We start from the raw sequence: 14,842 nt of genomic DNA, 5'->3' as shown, positions 1-14,842 counted from the left end.
TGAAGTCTACTTGTGACAATAAGTGATTATTATTACTACCTCGTCTTCGGTCTGACTATGAGGCTCAGGAAGGAGTGGGCGAGAGCAGTAAGGTAAATAAAGGGGTTGAAATGGAATGAGGGGCCATCACACTAGTGGGTGAGCAAGGACAGTGAAGCATGGGCGAGGGGGGACTGCGGCACATCACCCGACGAGAGAGAGTGGTAGAACGCTGGCTATGACAATTGCATATAGCAACAATGGAAGCAAGGGCACCACAAACAGCCGTCTTGGAGGGCCCCCAAACAAAGGGAAACCCCAGAGTGCAGGGGCGCATCCACAAGCTGACTCCCAGGAGGGGGGTGGGACAGAACCCCACCCCCACCGCCATCCAGGATATCACCTGGAACGTCAGGGGACTTAACGGCCCGGTGAAAATACCCAGAGTCTTTGCCCATCTGAAAAGTCTGAGAACCAACATAGTCATCCTCCAGAAGACCCACGTGAGGGATAAGGACAGACTGCGGGTAAGAAAGACCTGGGTGGACAGATTTACCAATCGTGCTGCGGGACAAGGACCGGGGTGGTGGGGGGTGCCCATGCTGCTCAATAAGAGGTCAGCATTTACAGTAAAGAGGATGGTTATGGACCAAGGTGGGATGGTACGTCATGCTTAGTGGTCTCCTAGAAGGGGCACCAGTCGTCCTTGTAAATGTGTACGCTCCCAACTGGGACAACACGGATTTCCTTGGAGCGCAGAGCGATTCACGATCCATCATATGCAAATTGAAGCATGCCAAGGATTTCAACGAATTCCTGCTATCAGGCTGCCTGTTTGAGCAGGCGGCCCAGTAGCGAGGTAAGTACTGGCTAACCCCCATCCCCAATCTCCCCACCACATATCGCATATTAGCAAAACCGTGGTTAGCACTGCTGCCTCATGGCGCTGAGGTCCCAGATTCGATCTCGGACCTGGGTCACTGTCCGTGTGGAGTTTGCACATTCCTCCCCGTGTCTGCGTGGGTTTCATCCCCACAACCCAATGGGATGTGCAGGGTAGGTGTTTTGGCAACGCTAAAATTGCCCCTTAATTGGAAAAAATTAATTGGGTATTCTAAATTTTTTAAACATAGAGACCTTCCTTTGATTGCCACCTTGCCGCGGCAGAGGGGCTTGAAAGTTCCTCTGATCCCAAGAGCAATGCTGTCAGGAATTTTTAACTCCTGGCAGGATCACTCATGATGGTAAGGTAGGAGGGGAGGAATCAGACAATGCACAATCCAAAACAAGGCCTCAATGCCAAATCAGGCAGAAGATACGCTTATGGAACCAATGGCTGTGATGACAGATGAAGCAGCAGGGAGATCCTCAGTCTCCAAGGTTCCCTCACCACTGGAACCGGACCTACCTGCTATAAAACAATTGTGTGTCCGTTGGTGTGCAACGGCATACCCAGGCATCTACCCAGAAGCAACCAACACACACCCCACACAGACAAGCCCTGCAGCAATTGGCGAGAAGTGGCAGGGACAGTGAGATCCGGAAGTCCTGAGCTTTCAACCGGCATGTAGGAAGTGGAGTTTGATTCAGTCATCTTGCTCTTGGTATAGGAACAGGAGGACGCTTCGGCAGCTTTCTTCGCAACTGAGCAGCCCTCTTCAGGACCCACTCTGCATGGAGAAAAGGCTAGAAAAGATGCGCTAAAAATAAGTCTGTTCCATCCCCACCCTTGCTGGAAAACTACATCCAGCAGGCCTATCTACCTGTGGTCCAAAAAATCAAAGTTAAACTCCATTTCGAAACCAGGAATGTATGAGCAAAACAATCAACTGGAATGGAGAACTTCCCTTATTGCCCGTGAACTCAGGCACTTCAACAATGACGTCATCTGAAGAGCAGGCGAAGGTAAGCTGAGGGAAGATGGTGGTGGTTACACCTTCTTCTGGAGAGGAAGACCAGAGGATTGGCCCAGGGCGCATGGAATTGATTTTAACATCAAGAATGAACTCAGCAACCGGCTCTCAGAGCTCCCTGTTGGCATTAACGAGTGCCTCATGACCTTGTCAATAACTTGCCAAGAACCAGCAGGCAACAGTTGAGTGCTTGTACCCCAATCCTTGATGCTAATGTTGCCAAAGGAGTCTTCTACTCTACTCGAGACACTATACTCGCCAACATTCCTAAGGAGACTTCAATGCCAGAGTTGGAAAGGACTCCCAACTCTGGGAAAGAACCATCAGAAAGGCTATTGGGTATTGCAACTCCAACAGGGTTCTCTTGCTCACCAAATACGCGGAACACCAGCCTGTCATCACTAACACACTGTTCTGCCAAAAGACAAGTTCAAGAATTCAAAGCACTGGCACATGATCAACTTTGTCATCATCCAATCCAGAGACCAAAAGGATGCTTTCATTACCAAAACGATGACCTGTGCAGATGGCTGCTGAACAAACTACCGGCTAATCCACTCCTATACGTCCATCAAATTCCACCATAAGCAGCGAAGATGAAGAGTCAGCTCAGAAAAAAGTACATTGTTGAGTGCCTTCAAGAGCCAAGCATGTTAGTAAACATCTAACAATGTCTTCACCAAAATCTCCAAAGTGTTCATTCTAATGGAGTTGAGGAAATCTAGAATGGGCTGAAGATAGCCATCATCTCAAGCTGTGAAGTAACCATTGGCTACAAGACCAGGAAACACCAAGACTGGTTCGACGAGAATGGCCACACCATCCAAGACCTCATCAAAAGAGGAGGAACATTCTCTGCACCTGATAAAATGGCATCACCAGCAAGCCAAAGGGAGAGCTCATCAATCAGCCACGGCGAAGGTATAAAGGAGACCTAGGGAAATCAAGAAACAATGGTGGACTGAGAAAGCTAAGGAGCTGAAACTCCCCGCTGACAAGCACAAAACCAGCCCTTCTTCACAATATATGGATCCAACACGCCAGCTCTCAACCATTGCAGAGTAAGGATGGAACCCTCTTGAGAGGCCAAGAGATCATCAGCCTTCGATGGAGAGAACACTTCAAAGAACCATTAAATCATGATACAATTATAGATGAGGCCATGTTTGAGGAAATCCCCCATCTCCCCATCAAAGATGGTCTTGGACTGTCACCAAGAGTGGACAAAGTCAAAACCACTATTAAACACCTGAAGAGTGGTTAAGATTCCGGCGGAAAAGAGATCACCCGTCATCTCAATTAGCTGTTACTGAAAATCTGGGACAGAGAAGAAATTCCAGACAACCTCAGGAATGAAGTCATTAGCACCATCTTCAAGAAAGGAGACAAAGCAGGCTGTGGGTCATACCAAGGAATCTCCCTACTCTCCATTGTGGAGAAGATAATCGCCCAAATCTTCCCTAGCCACTTCCTCCACTGTGGAAAAGAAATCCTTCTGTAAGACCATGTGGCTTCCGACCAAACCGTGGAACAGCAGACATGATTTTCACTGCTCAGCAAGTTCAAGGGAAATGCCAAGAGCAAAATCAACCACTCTACATGGCCATCATTGAACGGACTTGGAAGACCCTGTCAAAGGTCGGCAATCCAGAGAAATGCATCAACATCCTCCGACTCACACATGACAAGGGGACGGTGATAGTCCTCACCGACAGAAATAAGACTGAAACCTTTGAGGTCAAGACTGAAGTCAAGCAGGGATGTGTAATCGTCCCCAACCTTACCTCCATTGCCATCATCTTTCGCCTTTTCAAGAACAAGCTTTCCAGTGGAGTGGACATAGTCTACAGGGTGGATGGAAAGCTTTTCAACCACAACCAGTTGAAATCAAAGATGAAAACAACACTGATATCACTCATGCAACTTCAATATGCGGATGACATTATCATCCCCAGTTTCTCGGAGGAGAATCACCACGTTTGACAACTTCGCAGAAGCATACCAAAGAATCGGTCTCAGCATCAACCTCAAGAAGACTCAAGTCCTTCATCAAGGTCAACAGAGAAACCCTACCAATCGTGGAACATTTCCCCTCTCAGGGTAGCCACCTCTCATCTAATGCTGAAATTGATGCACAGATGCAACAGAGTACCCAATTTGCAACCAGTTCATTCGGAAGCCTAAGGATAAGAGTCTTTGACGACTGCAAAATTTGTGCTGACACCAAGCTCCTCATTTACAAGGCAGTCATCCTCCAAACTCTTCTATATGGCTCAGAAACTTTGGACGATGTACAGATGCCACCTCAAGTGCCTGGAGAGGTACCATCAACACTGTGACGGATTCTCTGCATCAGCTGGGAGGACAGGCGTACTATCATCAATGTCCTTGAAGGAGCCAAGAGCACCAGCATCAAGGCCATGATCATTCACAACCAACTTTGCTGGGTTGGCCATGTGCTTAGGATGCCAGAGTCCCGACTGCCAAAGCAAATCTTCTTCATTCATCTTAAGAAAGGCTCCTGAACAAGATACCGTGAAGGCTTACCTCAAAGAATGCAACATGGACGTCAATGCCTGGGAGACTCTTGCTCAGAAGAGGCCTACTTTGATGAACCTCCTAACTGAATGGACACAATTCTTCGAGTACATCCGACAACAGAGGTGTCCCAGAAAAGGAGTCTGATAAAGGAATGTCAGCTATCTAAAGTCCAAGAGTCAATCCCACCTGACGGAAACACCTGCCAAACATGTGGTCGAAGATGCGGCTCTAGGATCGTGCTTATCTGCCACACAAGGGCCAACAGAATCCATGATCAGTAACACAAGAGTTTCTTAGGTGGACAATCATACTTGTTAGTGAGTGCTTGCCGAAGAAGGACAACATCGGGACCAGGAAGGCAAGTTGGGTTGTCTGCCATTTCATGGGAATAGGATCATGGAGCATGCATACATGTGGAAGCTGGCCCCATTAGGTTGTGCATGGTAGCATCCAAGGCAAGCAAACAAAAGTCAGGGATAGAGCCCAGGACTATGCATTTGACTTAGATGTACAGCATGAAAAATAATATTGTTTTGCTGATAATGTAATGACCACAAAGATAAATATAGATCACCAAAATAACTAGAGAAACCATTCACCTCATCTAATTAATTCATCCATTGAAACTTATGATTTCACCACTGCAACATGTAGCTACATCTTGAATTACTTTAGGGCAGACATAATTACTCGGTAAAAAAGATCAAGGAACATAGCTATAAACACACAAACATCATACTGCCTACACAGAAAATTCACATAATAATTAAAGAATCTCATGGATAATGGATAGTCAGCATGGATTCAAGGGTACTAAAGCAAACACCACAAACTCTCAAGATAAAAAAATGTAGTGAAATTCCCATTTACATTATTTGCATAAAGATATAAGGTGACAACTGCCAATCTACTTTTTCCACAAATATTAGCACAAGTGCAAGTTTCAAACCCCAGATACGTTTCCAGAAAGAGAGAGGGTTGAGATGTAGTGAGATAGCAGCTGTGCATGGTTGAGAATGAAGGGCACATTGTAAGACCAGTCAAGGCCCTAGGTTCAGATGGATTGAGCCCAGGTACATTTTAACAAAAAACAAGGGAGGAGTTAACAGAGGCACTAGTATTTTTAATACAAAAAAAAAATCAATATAAAAGCAATAGTGTCATAGGACTGGTGAGCATCAAATGCAATTCATATCTTTAAAAAGAGCAATAAAAGTAATTAAAGAAGCTGCAGACCAGTTACTTAACATCTGTGATAGGAAACATGCTAAAAGCAAAGAATGCAGCAACAAAAAAACAAGTTAACATGAATTTCAAAAGCAAGTTTGCAGTCTTATTGAACTACTTAAGATAGAACAGAAACAGTGGACAAGAGCAATACAATGGATGAGCCTTCTATGGCATATAAAAGACTCAGGATACATAAGGACGCATGTAGTCAGGGGTCAGCACTCTTCCAACTTCTTCCATCGGGCAGGAGATACAAAAGTCTGAGAACATGCACAGATTCAAAAACAGCTTCTTTCCTGCTTTTACCAGACTCCTAAATGACCCTCTTATGGACTGACCTGATTAATACTACACTCCTGTATGCTTCACCCGATGCCGGTGTCTATGTATTTACATTGTGTACCTTGTGTTGCCCTATTATGTATTTTCTTTTCATGTACTAAATGATCTGTTTGAGCTGCTCGCAGAAAAATACTTTTCACTGTCCTTGGTACACATGGCAATGAACAACTCCAAATTCAAAAGTGTCAGAATGGTTTGAAAGTTAGCTGTAGGAAAGATAAGAAGGTAGAAAGAAAGATAAGAGAGTAAAAATAAAGATAAGAGGATAGAAATAAAGCGACTTTTCTCATCCTGGCAGAAAGTGGAGTGTGATGCCTGGAAGGATTGTGCTAGAACCACTGTTGATAACCATATACATAAGGTTTTGAATCAGAAATTGGAAGTATGGTGTCGGGATTTTGCAGATGCAACACTACCACGTTGGGTGGTGTGGGGGGGGGGGGGGGGGGGTGGGGGTGGGGGGGCTGTAGCTAATATGAAGAAAAGGCTTGCACCAAATTAAAGGAAGACACATAATGTTTGAAGAGTGAGCAGATAAATAGTAGATAAAATTCAATATAGTGAGGTAGTTCTAATCAGAAGAGGAAATACAACAGCCACATTCCTTGAAAGGCTAGAAACTAAATGGGATCTTGGAGCAAAGAGATCTAGGAATACAGCTACGTGAACTGTTTCCACAGCAACACGTTTTTACAGTCATAAAGAGTGCAAATAAAGGTAAGCAGTAATGTTAAATTATGTTGAACCTTGGTTAGATCAAAACTTGCATGACCACGTGCAATTTGACATCCACATAACAAAAAGAATGCGAAGTACTGGAAAAGTGCAGAAAAGATTTAGGAGGATGTTACCAAGCGATGTACCCATCAGGAAATATTGAGAAAGCTGGGCTTCTTTTACTGAAAAAAAAACACCAAGAGAAGACTTGATAGAGGTCTTGAAAAGTATCAGGGGTTTCAATAGATTTGATATGAACAGTTTCCTTTTGAGAGGGAGTCCAGAACCATGGGGTAATACATATGATAGCCACTAGTAGATCAAATGAAGATGTCAGGAGGAATTTCTTTCCAACCCGTATTCATACAGCACCTCTCGCATAATGAAATGTTCCAAAGCACTTCACAGGTACACTTTAAAGCAAAAATCTGGTCACCACCCACATAAGGCTGATAAGTGTTTTAAAAGGAGAAAGGGAAGTTTAGGGAAAGAATTCTATAGCTTAAGAGCCTTGGCAAGTGAAAGCATAGGCATACTCTAAAGGCCAGAATTACAGGAGCACATATCTTGGAGGATTGTGGGGCTGGAGGACGTTAGATAGGAAAGGATAAGGCCTTGGAGGAAATTGAAAACAACATTAAGAGCAAGGCTTTGCTTAACTAGGAGCTAAATGTAGACTAGCAAGAACCAAGGCCCTGGGTGAACAGGACCTGTGTGATTTAGGACATGGGCTGCAGAGTTTTGGATGACCTCAGGTTTTCCGAAGGGTCCAAAGGGTGAATGTGGGAGACTGGCCAGTTTTGGAATAGCCAAATTTAGAAGTAACAAAAGACGCAAATGAAGGTTTCAGCATAAAATGAGGCAGAGGTAGAGTCAGATATCACGCAGTCAGAAACATGCCGCCAAAATGAGGGCAGAAATATGTGGTCAGAAGGGTATAAACAGTTTATGGTGCCGCCTCAGACAGTTCCATTGGATAGAATGCATAGAGTCCCTACAGTACAAAAGGTGGCCATTTGGCCCATCGAGTCTGCCCTGACCCTCTGAGAAAGCACCCTACCTGGGTCCACTCTCCCGCCCTATCCCCCTAACCTCAGCTAAGGGACACGAAGGGAGAACTTAGCATGGCCAATCCACCTGACCTGCACATCTTTGGACTGAGGGAGGAAACCAGAGTACCTGGAGGAAACCCACGCAGACACCGGGAGAATGTGCAAATCCCACACAGACAGACACCCAAGGCCAGAATTGAACCTGGGCCCCTGATGCCGTGAGGCAGCAGTGCTAACCACATGCCACCCATGAGTTGTCAGAGGGGAGTGGTGTAAATGATCCCCCAAACGTTCCCTACCCTCCTGGCCTGGGACTCCTGCCATTTACCCGTGTCCTGGGTCCCATGGGTTCCAGGAAGCTCCCTGCAGTGCCTCTTCCGACCACTGCAGCGCTGTGCCCGGAGGGACTGGAGAACTGCTGGTCAATCAGATTGGCTGGCAGCTTTCCAAGGGGGATTTCCAAACAAGTGAGGGCAGAAGGCTCGCCTTACATCAATCAATGCTCATTAGAGTGTAATATGTCATCGGGACTGCTGGTGTCAGCAGAGATGTGTCGCCCGCTGACCCTTCAGGTGGCAGGAGCTATCCTAAAAATTCTGGCTGCTGTCTTTTTGAATGATATGCTAAAGAGCAGTATATACAAAAGAAATAGGTTGAGGCCAAGGATAGAATCATGAAGGACATCAGAGGTAATGGTGCAGGAGGGGGAAGAGAAGCAGGTTTTCTGGTTACTTTTAGATAGCTAAGAATTAAACCAGAAAAGTGCATTCAGATCCAGTGAAGGACAGTAAAGGAGTTGGAGGAGGAAGGAATAGTCAACCACGTCAAGAAGTTCAGACAGGTCAAGGGGAGGGATAGCTTTACATTTGTCATAGCCACACAGCATGTAATTTGTCACTCTGAGAGGAGTTATTTTGGTACAGGGACGGGGAAAATTAAATTGGAGGGATTCAAACATAAGATGGCAAGAATGTAGGAATCATTGCTATGTGGAATGATGAACTTAGGTAGCACCAATGCATTTAAGGAAGGTTTAATGCACATACGAGGGAAAAAGAAATAGAGGTATCAAGGTCAGGGCGAAAAGAGGAAATTAGAGTAGGAGGTGGCTCGTGAAGAATATTAACACCAGTGTGGATAAAGTAGTGTGGATTCTAATTGCATGTAACACAACCCTAAATATTAAAAGACCTATGGAATGTTTGCATTCATATCCAGCCAGCAAAGTTACATTTATCTGTATCGAAACAACAAAGTATAATGCTTATTTTCTTAAAGCATAAAGCACCATCAGGACCTGCTCTTGGCTGCCAAAACTGCTCATTGAATTGCAAGCTGAGCTTGAAATGCAAAGGTCATTATCAGTTTATTTTCTTTATTGAAAATTGTCATCTGAAACCCATCTCCTCCACCGTGTCCACCTTCACCACCAACAAGGATAAGGTTCTTATGGATTTATTTTTCATTAAATTGAGACCATCTGATCAGCTGCCTCTGCTGCTTCTCTTCCTTCTGCTAACCCACTTGAGCAAACCTCCTCTAAAGCTCAATCCTGCCCTAGCTCTGAACATTTACCTAGCTCTAGTTTCTCTTGAATTTTCTATCATGACTTCTCTAAGAATGTTTTGCCCGTGGACATCATCCCCTCAATCCTATTCTCACTGAACTGCTGACCATCTAACTTGCCTTCTTAGTTCACATCACTGTTAACAGTTCTCTCCTTCAAGTACCATTCCCCTCTCCTTCAAACCTGCTGAAACCATCCCTTCCTCAAAAAAGAAACACTTGATCCCTCAATCCTGGCAGATAACCACTCCAATTTTCAACCTCTCATTTCTTTACAAGTCTTTGAACATGCTGTCAACTTCCAAATGGTCTCCATTTTTCCTGGAACTCCATGTTTGAATTTCTCCGAATCAGGTTTCTGATGCCACATTATTGACAAGTCTCTTATCAAAGTCGTCATAAATGGTAAACTATCTCACTTCATCTTTCTCGACCTGCCACGGACATAAATGTAGTTGACCACACTATCCTCCTCCACAATTCCTGTCAGTTGCTGTCCAGCTGGGTGGACTCCACTTGCTTGGTTCCATTTTCATCTATTCAATCCCGACCACAGAATCACTGCCAATTTCCACATATGCGCTGATGATACACATCGCTCAACCCCACCACTTCCTCTAAATTGTCAGACTGCTTATCTGACATCCAATATTTAAAGAGCAGAAATTGCCTCCAATTAAATACTGGAAGACCGAAGGCATGGTCTTAATTCCCCACCCTAAATTCTATTCCTTAGCCACCAACTCCATTCCGCTCTCTGAAATGGTTACAACTTTGGTTTTATTTGACCCAGAGATGAGCTCCTGAACACACATCAATGCAACTATCAAGACTGCATATTTCTGTCACTGCATTATCTCATGACTGCACTTTGTCTTAGCTCATCTGCTGCTGAAGCCCTCATCCATGCCTATGGTACCTCTAGGTTTGATCATTCCAAACCGCACCATGTTATATCCTCTGTAAATTTGAGTTCATCAAAAATTCTACTGTCTTAACAAGCAGCAAGCTCCGTTCACCATCACCCTTGTGCTCACTGACTAAGCTGGCTCCTGGTTAAACAACACTTCATTTTTAAAATCTCAACCTTATTTTTAAATCTTTCTACAGCTTTGCCCATCTCCATAACCTCCTCGATCCCTATAACCTTATCAATATATATGCGCTTCTCCAGTTCTGGCCTCTTGGGTTTTAGTATCCAATTCTTTTTTTTCCCAATTAAGGGGCAATTTAGTGCAGCCAATCCACTTAACCTGCATATCTTTGGGTTGTGGGGGTGAGGCCCACACAGTGATGGGGAGAATGTGCAACCTCCACACAGACAGTGACCCGGGGCCTGGATTGAACCTGGGTCCGCAGCTCCGTAAGGCAGCAGTGCTGATCACTGCGCCACTATGCTGCCCCTCTGGCCTCTTGGTTATCCCCGATTATAATCACTCAGCCATTGGTGACTGTACTTTCAGCTGTCAAAGCCCTAAAGCTCCAGAATGCCCTCACTAAATCTCTTTTGCTTGCCTTCCCTTCTAAGATGCTCCTTAGAACCTTCCTCTTTGATCAAACAAATCAGTAAATTAGTATCATATTTTGCTCGAAAATGCTCTACTGAAATGTCTTGGGATATTTTACTACTTTAAAGGTTATATATAAATACAAGTTGTTGATGACAAATTTACTGAAAATGTCCTTAATACAGAAAATAATAAATAAGTTAAAATTTTTCAAAGACAGTGCAGTTAAAATGTATAAATTTCTTGCAAATAACTGTTTTAATAACTTAGTGGTCGTTAGGTACCATTAGTGGTGACTCAATATAATCAAAGCAATTTCCTGCTCACCAATGACTGTGCACTAGCTGCTGGTTCAGAGCTGAATATACAGTGTAGCACTGACGTGTTCTCCAATGCAAGCGACAACTTTGCTCTTACGATCAGCAGGAAGAAAACTGAAGTAATGCACCAAGCCTGCACTATGAAAGTCCATCTCAAGTCCAAGGTTTCAATTCATGACCAGAAACTGTCAGCAGTGGATAAGTTCACGTATTTCAGCAGCACGCTCTCTTGAACTGTCCACATTGATGATAAGAAACATGCAAGAATTAGCAAAGCAAGTGTAGCCTTCTGCAGACTTCGAACAGCATTGTAGGAACAATAAGGAACAAGTCAGTCCACCAAATTGAAACTCCACAGAGCAATAGTCCTGCCTACTTTGCTCTATGCATGCAAAAGTGGACTAACAACATCATGCCAAGAAACCAAGAAGCTCAACCACCTTCACTTGAGCCACCTTTGGAAGCTTCTGAAGATCAAACGGCAGACAGAATACCAGACACCGAGGTGCTGACTTAAAGTGGCATGCAAAGCATCCACACTATACTGAGGCAGACACAACTGAGTTGAGCTGGTCATGAAACCAGGATGCCGGACACTCATTTACCAAAGCAAATCTTCGATGGACAGCTCGAGTCTGGTATGCGCACTCATGGCAGTCAAAAGCAATACAAGGACACTGCTTCACTTATGCTCGCCGAAAATCCCTGGCTCGGTGACTGCATCTCCACAATCGAAGGGAATGTCCGTTCCATATGCCCGAAACCCATCTGGATGGCAGCTAGTCCCTGGGTCGGCCCGCCCACCGACCGCCGCCCCCTCGGTGCAACCTCTACCTGCTGTATCCAAATAAAATGGTTGCAGCCTCCTTTGAAAGCAAGCGTCTATCAGACAAAGAGAAAAGACAAGGAGAGGAAATCACAAGCCAGCAACCAGTCCAAAATGCAATCATCTGCAGTATCCTATTAGCTCTGGGGTGCAGATGGATCTTAGCAGTCACCTATGCACCCACCAGACAAGAACGAACAATATGATTCGTGGTGACTCAATCAGTTGAAACAGGAAAATTTAACAGGACAAATGAAGTGACAGAACACTCAATTGCAGTTTTGTTTAAAGGAAAGGTGCTGAATGATTTGGCAAAAGTATCTCAGAATACTGATGTTTCTGCACCTAAAGAAATCGGATATATTTTATTATCTCAATAGCAAAATTAATGGTTAGGATACGGCATTAATTAATTTCTTGTTTTGGAGTGCAATTTCATACCTTATGTGTGTGGCCGGAAGGGACTCGTATTGGCGAGATAGAAATATCTCCCGGTGTTTAAGCTGATGTCTTTGTTTCTCTGTCAAATCTAAAACACTTGGTGTTTCCAGTTCTTCTTCCATTTCCTCTGCACAGAATAAAACACAACACAAATTAACTGAAGAAATCACTTTCTTGGGAGGCTTAAAATTGTTAAAGTTTGTTTCATGGGAAAAATTATATTTTCTTTTTGATCATGGGGGAAATTATGTTTTCTAGCAATAGACCACATCAATTTACAGTGCAATTGTGAAAATTGCCTCCTGTATTCTACCTAGCTGGACTGAGATAGATCCATGGTGATCCAAAGAAAATTAATAAATTGAATACGATCAGGTACAACATGGAGCATCTGGAGACAACTATAACGAGGACAGGAGGCATGATGGCAAAGTAGTTAGTACTGCTGCCTCTCAGTGCCAGGGACTCCAGTTCAATTCTGGCCTTGGGTGACTGTGTGGATGTGTGCACGTTCTTCCAATGTCTGCGTGGATTTAATTTGGGTGCTAACAGTTTCCTCCCAAGATGTGCAGGTTAATTGGGGTTACGGGGATATGGCGCGGGAGCTGGACTGGATAGAGTGCTTTTTCAGAAGGTAGGTGCAGACTCAATGGGTCGAATGGCCTCCTTCTGCACTGTCGAGACTCAATGGATTTTAGGAATGAGAGAACAAAGAAAATCTTTGGGATTCTGGAATGGGGGGAGGATGTTGTCGAATTACCAACACACTTGCCAGCAACTTTTAATTCAACAAATGATGGTTAATTGTGATTTTCAATGAGGATATTTTAGATAATTAATAAAAGGTTCTGTTATAAAATGATATTAATACAGCCAGCTGGCAATAGCAAAAGTTAGAACCTATGGCCTTTAGTACATATTCTCAGATAAACCACTAAAGGAGTTCCTCAACTGTGTTGACACTGTTTTCTACAATATAATCTCCAGCTCTCTTTCACATAATTCAAGTCTGTCAAATTACCAGCACAGAAAATCTTTGTAGCTAACCTATGAGCCAAATGAAAATTAATGATTATTTAGCATCTTTTCCAGTACATGGCATGCTAAACGGCCCCATTCCTCACAATGTTTCCAATCTATTATGTCTCCCTCGATGGATGGCCCAGTGGGTTGGTGAAGAAATGGGGGGAGTGTGGTTAAAAATCAGGGTTGATCTTCGAGCTTGATGAAACTATATGGGGAATATCTGAGATTGGAAATTATGATGCGGCATGTGGGGTTCAGCTCACTGATTGATTCCTGGGACTCTTTGGCAGTGAGGGAGTAGCAAAAACAAAAAGCACATTGGAGAAAGAGGTTCTCAGCTTGACATTACTGGTTTATAGGTTCTGTGAAAGAAAGTGTAGGTGTGAGTACGTCTGCCGCGGAGTGTCTTATCAACCTTTCCAGCTGGCCTGCAAAGTTAGAATTACAAACTTTAATTCCAAAACAAAAAAATCTAAATTATGGAATATGAGGAAACATATTGGACAATTTTAAGTTAACTCACCTGTTGAAAATCTGACGGCTTGGGTGCAATGCAAGTTTTGCATCCTGCCCAATTTCCCTAGTCTGTGGAAAGCAATATTGGGCGGTGTTTTAAACCAGTGTTCAACCAATCCTGTGGGTCACCTGCCCAGATAAATCGGGTGTTATCCTTTGGACTGGATTCACCGTTTTTGGGACTAAGTGTTGACGGTAGCAGAGGAACTGTGGCGCTTTACAACAAAAGAACTGGGCTCCAACCCCTCGCCGATCCCGCGACTGGTGAGGGGCTAGCAGCCGCGCCGAGTAAAATTTCCAGCTTCCCATGATAAACGCCTGGAGAATGGCCAGGTCCATGGTTGCGCATGTCGAAAACCTGCAGCGGTCGGGCCGTAAAACATGGCGCCGGCCGTGCGCGGACCCGACCAGACAGATAGTGCCCCCCTGGCCACACTCCATCAGTCCCACAGCCCTCGCAGAAGGCCCCCCAGCCAGCAGCATGGGTCCCGCCCGACTGTGGCGACGCTGGACACAGTGCGCAGCCATCACGCCAGGTTCCCGACCGCTAAGACCATATGTCAACTGCGTGATCGGGAACTCAGCCCATCGGGAGCGAAGCACCGGGGGGGGGGGGGGGGGGGGGGGGGGGGGTGGCTTCAGGTGACATGCTAATATTAGCCTTTCCAACGGCGTGCAGTGCGAGATGCGATGACACCATTTCGGAGGGGGTGGAGGACACAAACCCGGCGTCAAACAGGCACCATCCCCGATTCCGGCGTCAGAAGGGATTCTCCGCCCGATCGCCGATTACAAAATCGGCATCGGTGAATCTCTTCATCTCTCATTTTTTTTTAGCTTCGCAAGCTTTCTGCAATAAAACCTA

At 44.7% G+C, this 14,842-nt stretch overlaps 1 protein-coding gene across 11 annotated transcripts in view; it reads right to left on the bottom strand.

The window, feature by feature from the left end:
- Positions 1-14,842, bottom strand: part of mta3 (metastasis associated 1 family, member 3) — a 435,625-nt gene that overhangs the window by 352,979 nt on the left and 67,804 nt on the right. For all 11 annotated transcript variants that reach the window (XM_072510300.1, XM_072510268.1, XM_072510343.1 and 8 more), the window contains one exon: positions 12,436-12,562. In XM_072510300.1, coding sequence (XP_072366401.1) covers positions 12,436-12,562 — 127 coding nt within the window. The remainder of the gene's footprint in view (positions 1-12,435; positions 12,563-14,842) is intronic.

Source organism: Scyliorhinus torazame, chromosome 1, assembly GCF_047496885.1.
Source record: "Scyliorhinus torazame isolate Kashiwa2021f chromosome 1, sScyTor2.1, whole genome shotgun sequence".
NCBI classification, from domain to species: domain Eukaryota; kingdom Metazoa; phylum Chordata; class Chondrichthyes; order Carcharhiniformes; family Scyliorhinidae; genus Scyliorhinus; species Scyliorhinus torazame.
The sequence above is the reverse complement of the archived record's forward strand: the minus strand, read 5'-3'. Positions and strand labels throughout refer to the sequence as shown.